The 21,244-nt window shown below is 35.9% G+C and overlaps 1 protein-coding gene across 2 annotated transcripts in view; it reads left to right on the plus strand.

Moving 5' to 3' along the window:
• Positions 1-2,269: 2,269 nt before the first annotated feature.
• Positions 2,270-21,244, plus strand: part of LOC754912 — a 45,763-nt gene continuing 26,788 nt past the window's right edge. Inside the window, exons 1-3 of one of the 2 annotated variants that reach the window (XM_030982778.1) lie at positions 2,270-2,892; positions 18,178-18,327; positions 20,473-20,520. In XM_030982778.1, coding sequence (XP_030838638.1) covers positions 2,811-2,892; positions 18,178-18,327; positions 20,473-20,520 — 280 coding nt within the window. In that variant the 5' untranslated portion in view covers positions 2,270-2,810. The remainder of the gene's footprint in view (positions 2,893-18,177; positions 18,328-20,472; positions 20,521-21,244) is intronic. The other variant, XM_030982779.1, reaches the window with a different exon arrangement.

Here is a 21,244-nt window from a genome sequence, read left to right on the forward strand (position 1 = left end):
AAATCTGATGGAGTTAATTTCAGTTTTGTGTTGAATTACCTACGTTATCGTTACGTCATGATTGCGTCAGTACAGTGAGAGAATGACCCTTGCACAATAGTCGTCTTTTTTATTGTGGTATTTGAATGTGCGTGTTTATCATTTAATTTAATTAAATTTAATAATGAAGCAAATATGCCCATACGCCAGAAATGATTGCATTGTTTCCAATGATTAAGAATGTGAATAAGATGAAATAGTGGCATATCCAGGATTCCTAGGTCGCGTGGAAGGGGTGGGGGCAGGGGGGGGGGGGTCAATACTGTCCCAAATATTTTAGACAAGCCATTATCTGAAGCAAATAACATGAATTACATAAAGCTTGCTCTTTAAAGTGAAATAAGCCAATGGTTTAGTAAAGAGTGTTAACTTGGTAATGGAAAATTGGTAATTCCACTATTAAAGTTTATCCAAAATGACAATAGTTGTGTGCTTCTAACAGTCATGTTTAACTGTATTTCCCCCTTATTCTTTTCAAATTAAGCCCGGACGCTGAGTTAAGACTTATGCCCCAGATTCGGTTAAACAAAAGAAGTTAGTGTCACGTCTAAGTTCTTCCTCTGCAAACAGGATTTTAAAGTCAGGGTCGACGGGTTTAACTGAATTATTAAAATAAGAACCTTTGCGATTTTTGAATGTTCAAAGCACGTGGTTTGACTCCTTGTCAGACCCATCTCACAACCCCATTCTGACCGACCTTGATGGATCGGCCAGGAAACAAGGGATTAGTGCCACTGTCCTCACAAAGCTCAGCAGATTAAAATTAGCTGCACTCCTAAGACACCATTGTGACTTCAAACTGTAACCAAGAATCAAAGTATCATCTGGCCATTATTGAATTAGATATTAAACGGGACTTGACAGCAAATGAAGAGGGCTAAAGGAAATGGGAATTACTGGTATTTCCTTTATTCGGATGTATTTCAAAAATTTAAAATTTGTACGGAAGGTTATAAATGCGATGGAGAAAACGAAATAATCCTTTCGTCAATTCGACTTCCGTGTGCGAGAATAGATTTCCGATCTCGTCATTCGATTTCCAAGAGAATAAAAGACAAGATGACCAGATGCTATCCTTGTTTTCTTCTTCTCGTCTAAATTTGAATCGACCTACGAGATGTGTGGTCTCATCGATATGATCAAGTTCTTCTCATGTCCAAACAAGTTGACTTATCCAACAATTTTGATAATCAAATGAAACACGGTTGCTATACGAGCCAGTCTATGTGCACCTTGACTGAGAATTTTTGGCCGAAGGTGATTCATTTAAGAGTCGATTAAATCAGTAGATCAGTCTTATGCCCAAAGACAGGGGGTTAGCTGACCCATGTGCATCATCATAATTAATTAACCTTTATGATCTTAAAAAGAAGGGAAGCGATTAGTACTCAATCTTTGAGTGGCTAGGATAAGATGTGATTCATTACAATGCCCCGGTAAAAGAGGATGCGACGCAGTGAGGAGGGGGCGAAGGAGGGAAACAAAACGGGAAAACGCAGATGAAGAACAAAACGATCAATTTCCTCCGTATCCAGTAATAACTAGCTGTCAGTTTGTGTAAAGGCATTCGAACGATTATAAATAAGGCCAAACAGAGTGAAATTGAAAGATACAAAGAAAGGTGATACATATTTAGGTCTAATAATACCGTTTAGTGGTAAAAATCAATTGTAAGTTACTGTTTTAAAGTTGTTTTCATTTTGTTTGTGGTAAACCGTCAAACTGCCCAAAGCCTTATTTAGTATGTGTAGTTCCTTTAATATTATTGTTATGCTCAATAAAAAGTTAGAAAAGGGTATTTAACATGGTTAAAGCTATGTAGGAAAAAAAGGCGATCGAGGGAGAAAAGAGACATAGGGGAAGATAAGGCTATAGTTGGGAAAGGGAGTAAAAGCGGTGTTAGTGGTGAAATTAAGAGAGAAAGAGTTATATATCTAAATTTAGACAAAGTAGAGAGAGAGAGAGAGAGAGAGAGGGAAAGAGAGAAAGAGAGAGAGAGAGTGCAATCAAGAGAGAGGCAGGGAGAGGCACAAACATGCAGTACGGCGTTCAAAAGTTACTATCTACTCAAGACAAACATATAAACAGAAAGCAAAGAGGAAATTCATGAGTGGGTGAAAGAGAGAAGAAAGGAAAGTGAAAGTGACTAGTGGCGCAGAGGAAGCGTTAGAAAGAGTGCGTTTGTGAGGTTTATTTCCAGCATGTGAGCGTCGGCAGGCTAGCATGCAAGCAGTGATCGTGGGTGCTTCTTATTGAGACATGCTCTATACAGGCGTAGACGGTAAGATGACAGACTTGTCTTCAGATTACGCTCACTCAACTCATCACCTGCCAGTTACATTTATGCGCCGATCTTGAACCAAACACAGCACAAGGTTCGTCGAACTAATATTCCCGTACTATAGAGCTGATCAGTTCATGAAGATAGCTGCACATTGCTTTTCTACTCTTTTTGAAAGTGCACTGCTTGGGCTCATTTCTTATCTCTTGTAATATTAGTCTGTGGTCCTCGTCACATGTTATACCTGGGATAACTTGACTGGACTCGTCACTCGCGACCATCATGTCTATAACCGTGAAAGTCCTTAGAACACAGGATCTATAGCATCTCCGTTGGAGCTATGAAACATTTATCTAGGGGTCTCTGTTTCCAGTTTGATCGAATAAGGACTAGATCTAGAGAACCACTGGAAAGAACCCGTGAAAGAGATCTCGTGTAAATCATCTAAAAAGTGAACTCTGCATTCGATGGGAAAATTGTTGGTGCAATCATGTTGCATTTACCAAGCAGTCTGTTATTGTGGACGATACCATGGATTCTACCGCAGATCAAAGGAACTCTTCAAGATAAAAGTAAGTGCAAGTCTAAAACAACCAACATTATTTTTCAACATCTTTATGGATAATTTTAAGAGTATACGACTTTTCCGTGTCTGATGGAAATATGGTTTCGAACCCTCATATATTACTCTTCACTTAGCAGTAAACGTTTTTAATTTATTTAAACGGTATTGTTTGAAATTCAAAATCGGTTTCTTGTAGTCGTGAGACCTACTACTGTAAATACTATATATTCCTTCAAAATATTTAGGTGGAAAAAAAAAAACATAATAGCGATAAAGCATATTAGAGAACAATCTAATACGAGAAGAGCGTATGACTGTTCTTTGAAAGGAAATAAAAGGCTATTATTTTGGTAAAGCATACTCTAATTCGACGTTACAGGCACTATGCTTAACCATTCACAGTGTTCGTGGCTTAGCGCTCATCGTTTCATTTCTCTGAAACTCCTTCCGCATCGGTTTACAATCATATATACACGGTACAACTCCCTCTTGATTTTTTACATTTATATCCATAAAGGTTCACATTCATATTCGTCTCGAAATGTACACGTATTTCATTAAAAAAAAAAACACCGCAAAACATTGCAAACATTCAGGGTAGACGATTTATTTTTTATAAACGGAGGGATGGGGTGAGGGGGGGGGGGGGGAAGGACATAATGCGACGGACGAGAGAGCATAGTGTAAACTGTGCTAACGTGATACCAACAGAGTACACATTTTCTACAATGTTGATCTGTAAATGTTTAAGGATATTATGCGAGGGAACGTAGCGACTAAGCGAGATTTTTTTTGCATTTGTATTTATAGTCTAAACGCTGCACTCTTGGGCCCTCCGGAGCCTAAAAGTGTGTTGCAGTCTGTAGTCAGTATTTGCTATATAAAAAATCCGGGGGGACGACCCTAAACAAATTGAGGGGGACGTGTACCCCCCCCCGCACCCCAGTATCGCCGCCCCCAATAACAAGGTTGTGGTCGTATAAGACACTACCAAGATTCCGCTTAAAGTATAGGTCAAATTTCTATGGATTAATTAATTATGGAATAAAGTACAGATCTGACAAAATAAATCTATTTGGATGATTCTCCCTCATAGCCAGATATTTAAATCTAAAACTAAGATAGAGGTTGACAGCTCCTTTGGAATGGGATTAGTGGATTTGTGTAATCGGCCCATTCCACGACCCTTCCATGCTTCCACGTATGTTCAAGTCATTGCTGATATTGCAAAGTTTGCTTACTCATGTTATAAGGTTGGTGTTCTGCCCAAGACAGATAAAGGTCGTATGGAAGTATTGCTACGTGACAGGTCAGGCTGTCTTAATGAATTAAGCTCGGTTTAATTCCTATCCATATTTTACTGATCTTACTCAACTGACATAAATATTCTTGTTACCATGGCAACTCAGGTGCAGAAGGAACTCTTTCTTCACCGCGGAACAGACTTCAGGAAAGTTTTTCGCTACTGAGTACTCCACGAGCCATTTAATGATCATCTGCTGCTTATTTAAAAATGCTATTGGAAAAAAGCGTCCCATTTACAAGCAAAACAAAACATTCTTCATCAGTTTTTCAGTGATCAAGAAGTTTGTTTCAGAAAGGACTTTTTTCAAAGAGAGATGAATAAGAAATTGAAATATCAAGGACGCATTTCTCTCCTAAGCTTTTCAATATATTGCGAGTTTATCGTCACTTACCTGTGGTCTTGTGGTGGGTCAATGTGTCTTTACCGTTTAATGTAGCCGACCCGTAATAAAAAGGGATAATATCAACATTGCTGTAGGACATTTACCAGGTACCTGTTTAAGTTGATTGTAGGTAAGTGGTTTATGAGTAATCAATCAAATTGCATACACCCCCGCATATAATTCCTAAAGAGTTATATCCTGGAGGTAACGGCATGTACAACCAAAGGTCTAATTCCAAGAAAGTCATATGAAGAGCTACATGTAGCATGCAAACTGTATTCCATCTTTCACCCGATTTCGTGTTTCTACATCGGTAAATAGATCTCTTATATGAGCATCCATTAAAGGCACGCAGTAACTCGACCAATCAGAAAGCAGAATAGAGACATATTCATAGTGTACATTATTTGGTTTTGAATTTGCCTTTTTTCATATAATAACCTACGTACATGAACATTACTAGAACATGGTACGGAAGGTTCAGACTGAAGATGATATAAACTTTCAATTTTTGTTACAAAATAAATCCAAAATGAATTAAAACAACATACAAAAATCAAATAGTCAATGTATGCAGATTTGTTTGTTTTTGTTTTTTGTAGTGATCTTGTGTCATATACTACACAAAGTTGGAAAAATTGAAAATTGGAAGAAAAAAAATCATTTACCCAACAGGTCTTCATATACCTTCTTATTTCATCATAATATATATACGACTTTCCTCTAGCTTAAAAATCTTATGCTTTGGTAATTTATCATTTAAAACACTTGGTTCTCTTTGATCCTTCTCTTCGACTTTTTATCGCGTACTACTCTTATCTGGTCCTCGAACAATATTTAAGTTTATTCATTCTTTACAAACCGCATCCGAATCCAGGAAAAACTTATACAGCGGCATTTTACTGTATACGAATTGCATTAAAATCTTATACTTTTGCATGTGTGTCATGGTTTTAAAGATCCTATGCATTAGTATCAGGGGGACAACAACGTTTCTCCCTGATATAACTCACAGCTGAATGTACATAATTTATATTCATTTACAAGCTCTTGAATTCATATTTTGGTTCCTTAAATAAAGCTTGCTCCTATTCCTGTTTTACAAATGCAAATTCGATAACATATTCATCAAATATAACTCTCACTCAAAGACTAAGCTAGACATGCGATGCATTTTTTCAGGAATTTCAAGTTTTTATAATGTTATACTTGTTGAATAAATCTCTTATACCAGCGCTGTCAACATGTACATTTTATATCAAATGAAACACTGTAAATTATTGAAAGAAAAGGAAATGGGACATAAATTTGTTCCTGCTACGTTTGCTACGGGTTAAATGTCGTCAAAGAAAGTTTAGGTTGTGATTATGATTGGGATGAGGTATGGTATAATAAGTGTTGGAGTTGGACCAAGTGTTGAAGTTACGAATTCGATTAGAGTTATGATGTGGCAGACAGGCGTTCATTCCCGGTGCATTTGCTTCACAACTTAATAGAAAGAGGTTGAAACTGCGCCATTTACAATACGCTTTTTTCTATATCAATCAGCATATTTACAATCAGCATCTTTCTTCTTACAATCGTCATTTTTTACAATCAGCATATCAGAATTAAGGTCATGCGTAGTATGAAAGGCGGACCTTGATTGGCTAGAATGCCATGAAAGTTTTGATTGGTCTGAATCACCTTAATTATTCGTCCCTAGCTGCTTGCGTGCAAAAGGGTGATTCTACAGTTCTCATATGGATCCAGAATGCATTTTGAACTGGGGAATATATATTAATGTCTTTGGGATGAAGGGGAATAAGATATTGATTTTCTACATAATGGCGCCATGCTGTTCACTCAGCGAGCTCCATGAGGGATAGGGCGAGGTGGGATACAATTATTATTGAGATCGATCCTCCCTAAAATGAGGTCAGGGAACCAGGGCGTCGTTTTACGAAACCGTTATAAGTACAAGATCACCGACATCCTCTTATGCGTTAAGTTTAATACACCCATATAAATGGGTTGTCGGCGAACTTATACTTCCGATTGTCTCCTGAAACGCTGCCCGACATTATAATCGGACCGGTTTCGATCTAATTACTAAAACTAGAACACGCAATTTAAGAGTCTTTCATCGGAGGATGAGACATCTATGGAGTATTTCTCACAGCAATCGGACGATGAAAACTCAGTCTACCAGGCTAAGAACATGTTTCACAGAGTGACGTACAGCATCATCTGTCATGTGTTTGTAAAAACTCCATGTGAGCTAAAGGAGAGTGAAACTTAACCCCTTGATTTCTGAATTTATTCATTGCCATAGGCTTAATACAGGGGCCACCCGGTTCCAGTAGGCAATGAGTTAAGACTCATTTTTGTGTTTGCACATTGCATTATCTGTTGTCTTATACGAAAACTTTTACGTTTTAACTAGTATTTAAATATTGAATAATAACAGGAGAAATTTTACCAAAATCAGTTGCGTTTTTATAATAAAGTCAATATTAGACCCAAATCTGGAAAGACTTTTAAAAAGATTTCTCTGGAATCCGAAATGTTTTATTTCATCAAAGGCTATGAATTTTACCATGTCTTTCCTCCCTTCAAAACGACGTAACTTTCAAGTTTTCAAAAACGTATGACTTGGGATAGCCTTTTCTTTTTAGAGGACCTGTAATAATATACTCTCCATAATATATGTAGAGCATCGCCCCAAGAGTGAAGGCACTTGGGAGAGAAACAAAAATTAGTGATATTTGTGTACACGACAAAAAGAGAGTTATCCTTCACTACGTCACAACCCGCTTACAAAGTTGCTCATATGAGATTTGCATAGCTGTAGTGATCACATATTTCAAATATTCATAACTTTCTTGTCAATGATTCCTTTCAAACTAAAGATCTATTTTTTTCTCTGAATGGTTCTGCTTCCTTTAAAATGAAATTATTACAAGGGTTGGATTGCCATTTAAGTTCGTTTAATCGTTTTACATAGTGTTTACGTTTATGTCCGGGTATTATTATACGGCGGAATTTGGGAGGGTTTGGTAAAAACTTGGCAAAGTAGAGCTCGGCGGGGACCTACTTTTCGACAGATTGTTTCACAAGCCGTATCGAATTTTTACAGAATGTCACTTTATATTAAAGTTAACATGTAATAACAACAAGGGCTTTAGCTAAATACCAGCCATCACCGTTTGTCATTCTGCTTCTAGCGATGTCACGTTTGCTTCTACCTGACTTCAATGATAGTGAATACAAGTCGTGTCTGCTTTTTGACAAATTGCCTTAATTACAATTATGAACCCTAGTTGTCTGTCTTATTTATTTACTCACATGTATTGATGACTTGTCTGCATTCTCTACGGTTTTCGCCATGTCACGAACCCGTGTGGTACCTTGTTTGGGAGAGGAAATTGGTGGGTCTCTTTTCACGAGACAGACTAATCATGGTATGACCGACAGAGACACTGATCTTTGATGGGGGTATGTTTGGAATATCAAGTTAGGCAAATAGACACACCCAAACCAGCGTAAGAAGAAAATCTCACAGACGTTCACACAAACACGTTGGGGATTCAGGACGGAAGGCATTCATAAGACATGCACGTCATTGTCTAATCAACCGATCAGACATGCTAAGTAGAACATTCATCTGAAACATTAACATCATATTAATGCAGCGGTGTATACATGAATGTTTTGATTTTAAAAACTTGAAGAAAAAATATGAAAATTGTTATCACCAAATCAATAAAATGAACATTCATTTATAGTCAATATCATAAACATACATACATGTAACTGGAGCTAACAGATAGCAACATGCTAATCGACGTTGATCCCCGAGTAGATCTTCCATTGTATAACATTGAATCCTTTTATAACATTTGTTAGCAGGTCTATATTTTTCAAGGAACACTATTTATACACTATTCACAAAAATAAAAATAAAAATAAATCGTGTAGCTTAATCTATTAAAACATACTTTTCAACGTGAAATAAATCATATTGTAACTACATAGGATTTTTGGAGGAAAAAATGATGCTGCTATATATAAAAAAAACATTTTCAATCACCAGCCCTCATAAGTTGTTTGTGGGCTATAGATTATGAAAGGCCACAGCTTTGCCATACAGTTTGCTAACAGTAACACTTTGAGATAACTGACCTTTGGAATTTTAGACGACCATGTAGAAAGGAGGGTTGGGAGGGGGTTAATTGGTATATTTACTAAGACAGAACTGAAATCATGTTTGATAATCGGGATATATCGTATAGCTATCAAACATAATTATAAGACAGCTTGTATTAAGTGACTCAGTAATATGATTAAGAACGTAATATATACAAGTCCGTCATTATAAACCAACGAATGGAAATCAAAAGAAAATAAGCATATAAGTTGAAAATGAAATTTAGGAAACAATAAAATAGATAATGCTGTTCTAGGTTATTTGCAATTTAAATGATATTATAAATAGGTGCACAGGAGGACTATTCAAGAGTTTGGGACTTTGAATGTTTTTTTAAACAGATATATGGCGCCATACAAATGTTGTGAATCATCATCATCATCATCATCAACCAAAATCTTCCAACTCGACCGTGTCGGCCAAAGAAAATGTATTTTCTTACGACATACCTTTAAGAATATCGTTACCTTGAGTTGAAATCCACACTAAACTCATCTTATTGACATTTCCAAAGATATTATTAAATCTATCGGCAGAACGAATACTGTGTTATATCAGTAATTTTTATCATTAGTATTTGTGTTATTGTTATTAACATTATTACCATCATTATCATCATCATCATCAAAATATTTACACTCATTATCATCAAATTGTCAAGAATTAATGATTAAAAACAACTGTTTGTTTTATGAATGTTGAGGAAAGTATTTCGTGTTAGCGTTGACGATTTGTACCGAGACACTGAGATTTACATGAGACATTGTGCTTTCATTAGTTACTCGTTGAAATAAATACTGTCTTAATTATCATATAACCTTTAAAATCACCAATCCACTTAATAAAGATCAACCTGGTTATACACAGATTCAGGAACCATTGAGGTTTCCGGGAGATTCCTTAATTTAGTCATCTTACACCGTATGGAGAAGTGCTATGAGCACATACTATGATGGACCGGTTCCTGTAGGACCTGGTCTAAGGATAATATAGGCTCTTCACAACTAATTGGAGACTTATGAGAATACTATTGGGATGGTAGCCAATCTTTCATTAGTAACTAAAATAGTTCCAGTCGCAATTTCAAATAACAAAAGACTTGGAAAGTTTTCTTACCACAAAGGTCATGAAGATTATGCGATTCAAGCATCTGACGGTTCAGAGAAAAACGCATTCAGTACATACCTACAGTATACGGCCTGTCCAATCAGATAAGTGAAAGTTCATGCCATCTAAAGGAAAAACAGATACGTGAACAGGTTAAAAATGTCTCTAAAATGTATGGGATTGTATTCATTAGATGATAATGATAAAGATTTTGCCTTATATATAATGTCAAATGATCGAAAATAAATAACATACTATCCACCTTCGGGAGCCACAAAGTAAGATTGGAATGCGATGGGGGAAATTGAAATATACGTCACCAAGGGATTTGCATTAAATCAACACCTCTCCGTGAAGATGTATTCCTCAACTATGATATGTATGACTTCCAAGACCTTAGGTCGTCGAGTATATAAGTTATTAATCCGATATCTTCATTTCATTCAATGTCTTCGTCAACAAACTTGTACTTCTCACTTAATCCTTGAATTGAGCTTCATGCATACACCAGATCCCTGCTATTTCCGAGACGGTGTTTTGGCCTGAACATAGAAGGTATGTCATGCATTTAGTTGTATATGGTTCAACTAAGGGTCAGTATGACCCTCCTTATTAATTTCTGATAGGAGATCAAAATAATTTATCTCTTAATTCAATCAGAAAGTAACAATTATCGAGAAGCCTGCCTGCAGGAGCCGTAGATCATCGACCTATGGGATTAACTCTTTATGCAGCAACTTTGGAAATTAACTCAAGCCATTTATAACCGTTTATTATTGGATGATGAAGGTAACACGGTTTATCAAAAGAGTATAAGGAAGGTCCTTTGTATGTTTAACATGTTTTACATTCAATTACGGTTGCACACGAAATGTCAACCTCTAACATACGACTGGCGCCCTCCATTTCTTGCGCCGTCGATCTTTGACACACCATGCAACTTTCCATTTGTTCTAGGTTAAAGTCCTGCATTAAGTTAACCATTGGTTCTATAGGGAAGAGAGTAAGGATGTTCGCGGTGATGATGTTAATCTGACTTCTTGTTGAACTTTTTTATTTGTAGGTCACCTTATAGATATGAAGTCGTCTTGAAACTACTACGTCAGTCGGAACTTTAGTTGGTTGTTTTGACAATGGTTTGAACTGTTCCAAGACGCCTCGGTAAAATTCAAGGGTTCTAATGCTTTGCTTGAAATCATGATCTTTCACAGGAGCTAAATGAGCATTTAGGACACTTTTACCTTCGTACTGATCCAGAGACTCGCAGTCTTTGGCAATCAGCAAGGTGTGTAATTTGTCGGCAATCCGCATGAGATGCAATGTTTAGCAGCTCCTGGCTGGATCATACATCTCTATAATTCACCGTAGCTTGGCACGGGATGAAGGTCTTCAGTCTCCTGTTTAACATATTTATTTCTTGAAAAATTAATTGCAGTGGGCTTGCCTTTGGTAGTGTATTTTCTGTAAATCTTCGAGACTGGTGTTTGGACTTGATTTGCAGAAACTTGCCTAGACCATGGATTAAGTCACATTGATAAATGGACATGAATGTGCGTGTCTTATAAAGTACAGTATTAAAATAAATTGAGTACCAATGTAAAACATGGGAACCTTGTAACGCTTTATAAATAATTTACTTGGAAAACTTAATCAAGTAGATCAGTTTTGTTTTCCTCCTTTCTGAATGTGTTAAATTTTAAAACTTTATCTCATTTGAAGACGAGGCGGAAGGGTATGTTGGTTGGGGTGTCAGATCAACGTTTCGGCATGTGAGGTGGTTTCTATAATCCCTTTTTATGAGGTTAGCTTTTGTTCTAATGATCACATTTATTTATTAAGGACTAGCTAGTTTAGCTCCGGTTCAGACACTTGGATTGGTGTTGAAATGGTTAAGGTATGACTTTTCTTGGCTTGTGATATATGTGAGTCATGACAGACCCTGGATTCAAGCCAGTCTCTGGGGACTTTCTTTATCCTAGATACCAGGCTAAGGTTACTACAACATCAGACTATTGTTCATTATGTGCCTTCCCTCTTCGTATTAAACTCTGTCGCCTTGACAAGGTAGATATCGCAATCATGTGGTTTATATCATGTGGCTACACATGTTGACTTTTAAAGCAAACTATACCTTACGAGTATATTAATGGTTGATATTATCTAAGTTAGATGACTATCAATATAAACTGTGCAATAAGTTTAAGTGATGATAATCTAAGGTTCGATGAAAGTAGAAACGAGATACGTGAAGGAAAAATGTCCTTTCCTCCACAGAAAAGGATTGAAAGTAAATTGCAAACAAAAACAAAACACCTTTGAAATAATACTGAGATTGGAGGTTATCATTTCTTTACCATTCATTTTTTGAGTTGAGCAGAATGGTATCACCATGTTACGAATGTGAATGGGCAGTAAAAATGCATGACACAGAATTTGTTCATAGCTTCTTCGTCATTCTTAACCCTTATACAAATAAGTTATCTTCATCCAAACTTTTTATTTTATTTATTGCCTAATTTGGAATGTAAAACAAGGAGAGAATCTAGCTAGTCGATAAATATCAAACACAATATCAGAATTTAGGTGGTTGGAACCGCTCAAGGCAACAAAGGGTTAATCACTATTTTAACAATTAAATTGATATGCTAATATAGTTGCGGTGATACGCCATTCGCTCCGCCGACAATTTCGTTGACAGACATAGGGTTAGGGCACATAGTTTTGTCCAGGGTTAAAGTTAGGAATTGTCAAAGTGCAGATATTGACCATGGAGCAGTTGTTTCCAGGAGAATGTATCGGACAGTCATATTTTCAACAGCACTCTTGACATAGAGCAGCATACACGGCTTGTAGTGTGATTGGGTCGTACTCATCTCTAGCACTATATCAAGTGTCACAGCGGATGTGCTATGACAGTTCCTTCTTCAGGGTAAATATGTGTAACCAAAGAGACACTACAAAATAATTTCCGCTCTGACGACCTCCTGCTGCTTCGACCACTAAATCTATCTGGGACGCCCCTTTTAACCACATCCTCGCCACCTTCCCCCTCTTCCCTATTATAATGCTTTCGAGGATCATCTCCCGAACTTTGTTCAGTACACAATATATTTATATATTTTCAAGAATTATGGCAAATGATTTCCTTAACGACGACCTCTCTTAGCTTCGACCTCTAACCCTCTAAAAGATTGGGGCGGCCCTTCCATCATCATCCTCATCACCCCTTCTTTTTCATCCCTCCTTTATTGCTTTGCCTGGTTAAACGCGATCGCAAGGACTTAAAACATAAGCAATAATACAATACTTTATGCGTCACCTATAGAAATAGACGAAGGTAACAAGGACTTATCACGTGATTTGAACATAATCGTATAGGCAATACCGCATACGGGTATTGCAATTGTTCTTAAGTTGATTTCTTGAGGATTTCTTGAGTGTTTTGGCGATCGTGATTTCAGTGTATGATAACACCCATCCAAGAAATATCAGGTGTTTGTTCTGATGGTTATTTTTATGTAACGGTCAAACATCAAGGGTACTGCACTATTTCCCTCAGGAAGGTCAACTATAATGCAACAAAGGGATGTGACCGGCTTATGACATATCATCTCTTCAGAAAACTTCAAAGAATCGCATATTGTTATAAGGTTGGTGGCTATTAGATGATTCAACCATTATATCCGATTCAAAGGACTTTCTATCATGAGTCACGTGCCATAAATAGCACTTAATACGGACAGACGAATACAATTTGACAGGTTCCTTGGGCATACATAGACGTTGGCAAGGGGGCTATATCCGTCCAGCTAAATCCGCTGGGATCTCGAATTTGGGAATAAATCCTAGGTGTGAATCATGATCTTTTCTACTTCTACAGAGAGGCTAGAGAATGATTGTAACACAGCTTTACCCAGCTTATCAACCTGCTTCACTTGGCCTTATTTCGTACTTCAAGGTATTCAAAGATTAAATCCGTTTTTCGGTCTATCAGTCTGCCTCGATCACTCTAGTCTGCAAGTACAAACCCTGGTCAGTCGTAAAACTGAGTCTGCACTATAAGACTACCATAGACCATGTACTGTAGCTGCTCCTGACACAACCAGTAGGTAGCTGGGCTAGACTTCTCTCAAGGCACAATGATTTTTTGATTAAGTGTCAAATTAGGGTCTGTGCCAGCGGACGACGATCACTCGGCCAATTGATGTCTTCCAGACGTACATGGTTTTACATATGCAATGCTTCAAATCACTGTATACTTAAAATATTGTAGAGGTATACTTAAATGAATATATATAGCTATTTCACTTTGCCTTATCAACTTAAGCTTAGCCTTACTACCTAAGCTTCTAAAAATATTAAAATAAATACTTGTAATATATCATAAGCTCAAAGATATCCTTCCGTATGTACTTCTACAGTGTATACGTATACAGTGTAATCTAGCCAAAGTCTTTTTTTTACTATTTATGTGAGGATTTAAATGATTTCACCACAGCATTACTCAGCTTATCCACCTGCCTCACTTGGCCTCATTTCGTACTTAAAGGTCTTCAAAGATCAAACCCGCTATTCTGTCTAGCAATCTCCCTCTTTTGCCCCTTTGATGTCTGCTAGTAAAAGCAGAACAGTTCTTCTGTGAATCTATTGTATACTTTATTTTCTACATTGCCTTTAATTTCATTAAACACGCAAGTTGTCAATCGGTTCAACCAGTTCGCCCGGAGTTCTTAGAGACCCATATCGAGCATTCTTAATCTACAAAGATGTGCATGTACTTTACTGTCAAGTAATATCTGTTTTTACTTGTTTAATACTTAAATGGGAATCTGCTAGTTTTACATAAATTGTAATTTTCTATTTGGTGATCTATAACTTTTCACATGGCCTCAGTACGTACTTAGAGGTGTCGTGGTCTGGTGAGTAGGTCACTAGACTTGCATCACATGTTCCGCGGTTCAAGTCTCACCGCGTCGCTAATATCCTTCGACAAGACATTAATCTACATTTGCCACTCTCCACCCATGTTTTGAATTGGTATCCAGTAGGATGCGAATGCAAATATGGTTGGATTGGCATGTGTGCGCTTGTAAAATGATGCCTGCCCGGAATACTTCACAGGGAGTGGAGCGTGCGTACTCAAATAGGCGGATTATCAATTTAATCCAACGACCCTGGTAAACTTAAACCGCTATAATGTAAAATTTAGTATCATTGTTATAATAATAATAATTATTATTATTATTACTTATTTGCTTACTTACTTTACAAGAAAAAAGTTATTTTAGATATCCCTTTATTGTGCTTTGTGGACTGTGAATTCCGTCAGTGTCCAGTTGGCAATTGGACTCTTTCACACGTACATGAATGAATTAAACTATGACAACTCGTCAGCTATTTTTCAACTCTCTCTATACGTGGGGACATAAGCTCTAATAGTAGGTCCATGCTCTAACCGAGGGCCTTTTCCTGTGGGTGATGAGAGCAACGATCATCTTATGCATTCTAATTTTACACACATGTAGTACTGCCAAGTGATCTCTGTTTCACTTGTTTAATACTTGTTTAAGTGGGAACCTTGCTGATTTACTTAAATATATAAACTAATACCTGCATATAAAATTTCACAATATACATTATATTCATTGGGTAATTTTGCAATGTTATTGTTTTATTGTATAGCAATTTAATAAGTATACATGAATATATAAAGTCAGCTTGAATATAGAGGACTTCTATATTGTAATTATAACGTTTTGATAGCATATTGGAAGATGGTTGTTTTCTGGACCTAAATGGCGACGTTATCTGATATTTGTAGTGGTGTAGCAAAAGAGTGGTTTAAGCACTCTGGGTGGGTTCGATCCCCGACACGGCACTAAATGTATTTTGACAATGCATTAATCTACATTTGTCACTCCTACGAAAGCCTTTGTGTTAGTAATTGCCATAATGCTCTCACGGTTACTATAATGTAGAAATGATCCCCAGGGAGTGGAGAACATTGTGCATAAATGAACCCGGTGATCGGGGTAATATACATATTTGATATCTGTAAAGCGCTTAGAGACGGTATTTCGTATTAAGTTCTGTATAAATCCAGATTATTGTTATCATTAACATTGTTATCATTATTATTATATTATTACCATCAGTATCATTGTAATTCTTTTAACGATAACAAACATAACAATGGCCATTAAAATATCCTTTTTCATTGAACTACCGTTAGTGAAGAACAAATAAACAAAAATGTAGGATATATGATTATACTTTCTTATGATTTACGAAAAGTTCCAAATTCTCCTTTACTATTAATGCTTTTCTGCTGTCATGAAGTCTAATTAGTCTCTAAAGATAGCAAACTATATGTAATGGCTTCCCTTCATGTTCCTTGTAACAGTCGTTACCATTCAATCGATCTACCCATTTCAACACGCCTTAACGAAAATAGAACGCGAGACTTATTAAGATGATTAATATATCGCTCATTTGAAAATAGAGATGAATGTTTTATAGCATCTCTCGTCTGCCGCGAATCTGTGCTGATTATTCATTTCAGAGTCATAGAGCTTCTGCACTTAATCTCGGTCGTCTCTGCTGTTCGCTGATATCCTGCTTCGTCCATCAACACCAATGATTCTGACATAGCGAGTAATGATAATGGCATTCAGCGAAATGGAAATGACTCTAACGACATAACGAACACAGGGAGTTTCAGCATTTCAAAGAGGAGGCGCGATAATGATTTTGTCAGTTGGTAATATATTTTGTCGTCTGCCTCTCAATTGCATTGTTTTCTATCTCTAATATCGTTTCAGAATGTATCACAGGTTCTTTCTAGTCAGGTTAGCATTGTCGAAAGCAATTTACTATGTCTCAAAGTCTTCCAAGCCCAATTCTTCATTGTTCTAATTGTTCAGTGTTCGTACAGCGAGTTTACAGATTAATACAAAAACAGTTCTCAACATCTTGATTCTATACCACATAGCTGTAACAGTTTAACTAAAGTATCATAGGCAGTGCATATGTATTCCTCAGAAGAGTAAGGATGTGTGTATGTCGTGCAAAAAACAACCAAACAAAAATATTTTCCATTATCAGTCTGATTTGATTTAATTTGCTCGATCTATGACCTTTGATTTGACTGCTTTAACGGAATAAAAAACAAAAATTGAACAAATATTCCAAACATCATAAATCTAGGGAAAGATCTTCAAAAACCTTCAAGTACTAGTCGATAGGGATGTTGATGATGTCATGACAGCATGGTAGAACATGGTATGGTTATCAGAGATTAGAGATTAGGTTAAATCCTCATGCTGAAAATAACTGTATCCTTAGGGCATGTAGCTAGACCACGCCTGTTTGGATTACTATATATACGAAGTGCTTCTTAAGATACGGTAGGGTGTGAAGTATATGGCATGGTTTATCTTGCGAAATAGAACAGCATGAAAATACTTTCTCAAGTCCAATCTATCCACTTTTTGAAACCAGTAGACCATTTTTGAAGGAGCTTTTAAATAATCCTACCAATATTTCATGTTCAAACATTATTAGAAATAACATAACGGAATATTAATCACAGCGTAACTTAGGTCAACATATACGAACTTTGTTTTAATACATGCTACATGCTTTTTTTTCTTTAATGTTGGGGGAGGGGGTGGGCATAAAAAAACTCAATTTCAGTTATCTGCATACATTTATACATTGAAAAATATTTTTTTGGAAAGTAATTGAATAATCTGGCCATACAAATTATAAAAACAAAACACATTACATTAAAACTACAAGAGAGCAGCGTGACAGCCATATATGATCGCGCATGTATCTTAGTCTCTCTCACAATACAATTTGATGTGTTTCTCTTTGTGCCCTGAATACATGTGATATTGAAATGTTGGTCCCATGCTACGTCTTCAGATGTTGTCAATTAATTTATCACACACACGCTCATGTCCCATCCACACCCACAAACCACCTCATGTACCTGTATTTTGAAAAATTGATTTCATTATCTAAGTACTCAGTAGCAATGACCATATCAATTTTATTGTCACATGCAGTGTTCTATAGTATTCAGTTTACATCTAATTTAGATCTCCTTTTTAAGGTCAAGACGAACGAGGAGAGCCCAAACAATCCACATATCTTGTTTTACAGTACAGATCAGAATCTATTGACTGGGATCTGATACAAAGAGTGTTACAAAAATATAGCATTATGGAATACATTAATTACTCTCCATCCGAAAACCAATATTTCTTTCATTTCATTAAAAAAAAATTATATATCTTTGTAGATCTGATCCATTGTAACTTCGAGCAGCTGGACCTGTGCCCATTTGAGCAGGACCCGAATGATGAGTTAGACTGGGATCTCTACCACTCTCCTCCAATGTCACCTCTAATACATGGACCTTACCCTGATCATACGTACGGACAAGTCATGGGTGAGTATTCTACATTCAAGAAAAGGTTACTTTTCGATTAACTTAAACAAAAGAAATGTGAGCTTTCTCATTCTAATCGGCCAGTTTGGAACGATGTCATCAATTAAAAGTCCCCTCGAAAAATAGGGCTCTTCAAATGCCTTCGTATTTCTAAATAAGACAAGAAATAGCTGAGACTTTTGGACTAGACTTTCGTGCCAGATGAATGTGAAGACCCATATATACATTTCCCTGTCCAGTGCATACGAACTTTTTAAGAATTTAGTTGATTTCTAATCATTTTGACGATTCCTAATCCTCACAGTTCACACCATTTATTATTTACAGCATAACCAACCTTTCTCCAATTGCTTCCAAACAGTTTCATTTTACACATAATACAATACCTGAACTAAACTTTATATTTAATCGGAAGGATAATTTTACTCTGCTCCATAAATACTTCTTCCTATCTGCTAATTTACTTACCGCTATTTTCATGTTTAATATACATCTTTGCTATAAATGTCAATGCTATAGTACGGGTTTTTGCGCATTCTAACCCAGTAAATGTTTGAAATGAATCATGCATTAATTCATTTATATGTTTTCATACACGAAACTAATGACTATGCATATTTGAGCTCAGCAATACATTTTCAACATGTATATGCATGACCATATACCTCATACAATTGGTCGGAAATAAAAAGCATGGTTTAACATCTTTTGGCAATTTTGAGTCCGGACATGATTAACATGAGACAAATCGTGCATGTAATCATATTGGACTAAATTCACTCTCAATTCATCCTGTATTAAAATCATCTTTCTAACATATTCAGGGGTGATAGTGAGCACTAAAAAAAAAAATAGGTTTTTTGTTTTCCCGTCAACCACGCCCCCCTTGAGTAAAAAAAAAAAAGAGGATTCGCGGGGAAAAAACGGCATCTAACAACATTCCCCCCTTTCGAGTAAGAAAATTGGGACAAAATTAGGAAAAAAAAAAGGGCAAAAAAGGGCAAAATAGGGAAGAATAGAGAAAATAAGAGGGAAATCGGGAAACCAGGATAAAATAGGGAAGAAGAAAAAAAATTGGTAAAAAAAAAAATCTGGATTTTTTTTTTTTTTTTTTTTTTTTTTTTTTTTTTAAATCGGGAAGAAAAAAAAAAATCGGGAAAAAATCGGGAAAAATCAAAAAAAATCGGGAAACCGATTTAAATCGGGTTTTTATCAGGCCTGCATATTCTTGAAATCATTATTCTGGTAGTTAACAACTATAACTTATCGTCCAATGTTTTAAAACTCAAAAATAATTTGAAATTGATGTGATTTGCCTAGTCCTTCGCCAAAATGCTTTTATTTGGACATTAGTGGCGCCCACAACGTATAGTATTTGTTATAACAAAACTCAAATTCATTCCTGCATACCATCATGCACAAAATGAAAAAAGAAGAAGATAAGTAGATATATAAACAAACAAATAGATATAGAAAAAAGATGATAGGCCTATATATAATTACAAAATGAAAATGAGAAAATACGTTTCGGGGGTATGCTATAGGAACCTCTGCATGGTAATATCGTTAGTGTGTAATTCATTAATACGATTTCTTAATAATCATTTGTATGTTTTTATGTTCATGTACATAATAATGTGTAAAACTTATTTGTTTATTTAAAAAAAAGTCATATTGGACTAAATTCACTCTCAATCCATCCTTTATCAAAATCATCTTTCTAACATATTCTTGGAATCTTCAAATAATTTGTTTATATGAAAATTAAATATTATTATTATTATTATTATTATTATTATTATTATTTGGTGTCCAGCAAAGAGCTGTCAAATAACGATGATGATAATACGTATGATATTAACAACCTTATATAAAGGAGTATAGTATATAGTCTGAATTAAAAGTGATCACATCATTTGTATAAAATAGTCTCAGTACAATTTCAATTATTTTGGATATTGATGGTTTATTAACTGAAATAACAATACTAATTAACATACATAGACTTCTAACAATAAACTAAACCGTTCTGGTTCTCCTCGTTTAACTCGTGATATTTTCTGTTTGGCATTAGGTATTCTACCGAAGCCATTTTGTCAGTTTCTCTTTCCTATTCCATTTCACCCATTTTCTCTTTCTGATCAGGCTTTGGGGAAGATGTTGTGGTGGCTAACATCATATCTCGTCAAACAAGTTGAGTGATGTTCCCCTTTAACCATTCTTATTCCAGAGTAACGTATTTCAGTCTTGTTTCTATCATGCATTCATTCCTTTCCATTGCTTGTCTTTCATCTCATTTGTCAACTTGCATGATATTTTGTAACCATAACACCTGCCTGCTTTATCAAATATAAAATTAAAAAAAGAGAACAAAATTGCATGTTTAATTACAATATTCGAATGAATGGAACGCCCCCCTCCCCCTTCCCCAACCCACCCCCAGAAACAAAAGAAAATTGAAAAAGTGGATGATAACATGCATCTGTTCTGCAGAGTAATACAGCAGTCTATATTATCACATACTATCGTTGATTATAATCGGGATGAAAACTCCTTGAAATAATGGAAAACTTACATGCGGATCAGTTTCTACCTATTGATTGATGCCGTGTTGTCATTTATTTATGTATTTATTCATTTATCTATTTATCTGTGAATAATGTTTCGCAGGTTGCATGCTATTCACATTGAATTCAAGCTTTAGAATTACAAAAGAAAGAAGAAGAAGGAAAAAAATCCAGCCGATTTTTCAGATTTCGAATTGATAAAGGTTCATAATGAATGTTTATACACGCATGCGTTCAGGGGCCTCAGATACTACGGACACATTTAAAAAAAGGTAAAATTCAAAGATATTTCAATATCTTAGTTCCATATAATCGGCTCTAACTTGCTTTATGTCAACTATTCATTGACA

This window comes from Strongylocentrotus purpuratus, unplaced genomic scaffold (genome assembly GCF_000002235.5).
Source record: "Strongylocentrotus purpuratus isolate Spur 01 unplaced genomic scaffold, Spur_5.0 spur5_scaffold_13, whole genome shotgun sequence".
Classification (NCBI taxonomy): domain Eukaryota; kingdom Metazoa; phylum Echinodermata; class Echinoidea; order Camarodonta; family Strongylocentrotidae; genus Strongylocentrotus; species Strongylocentrotus purpuratus.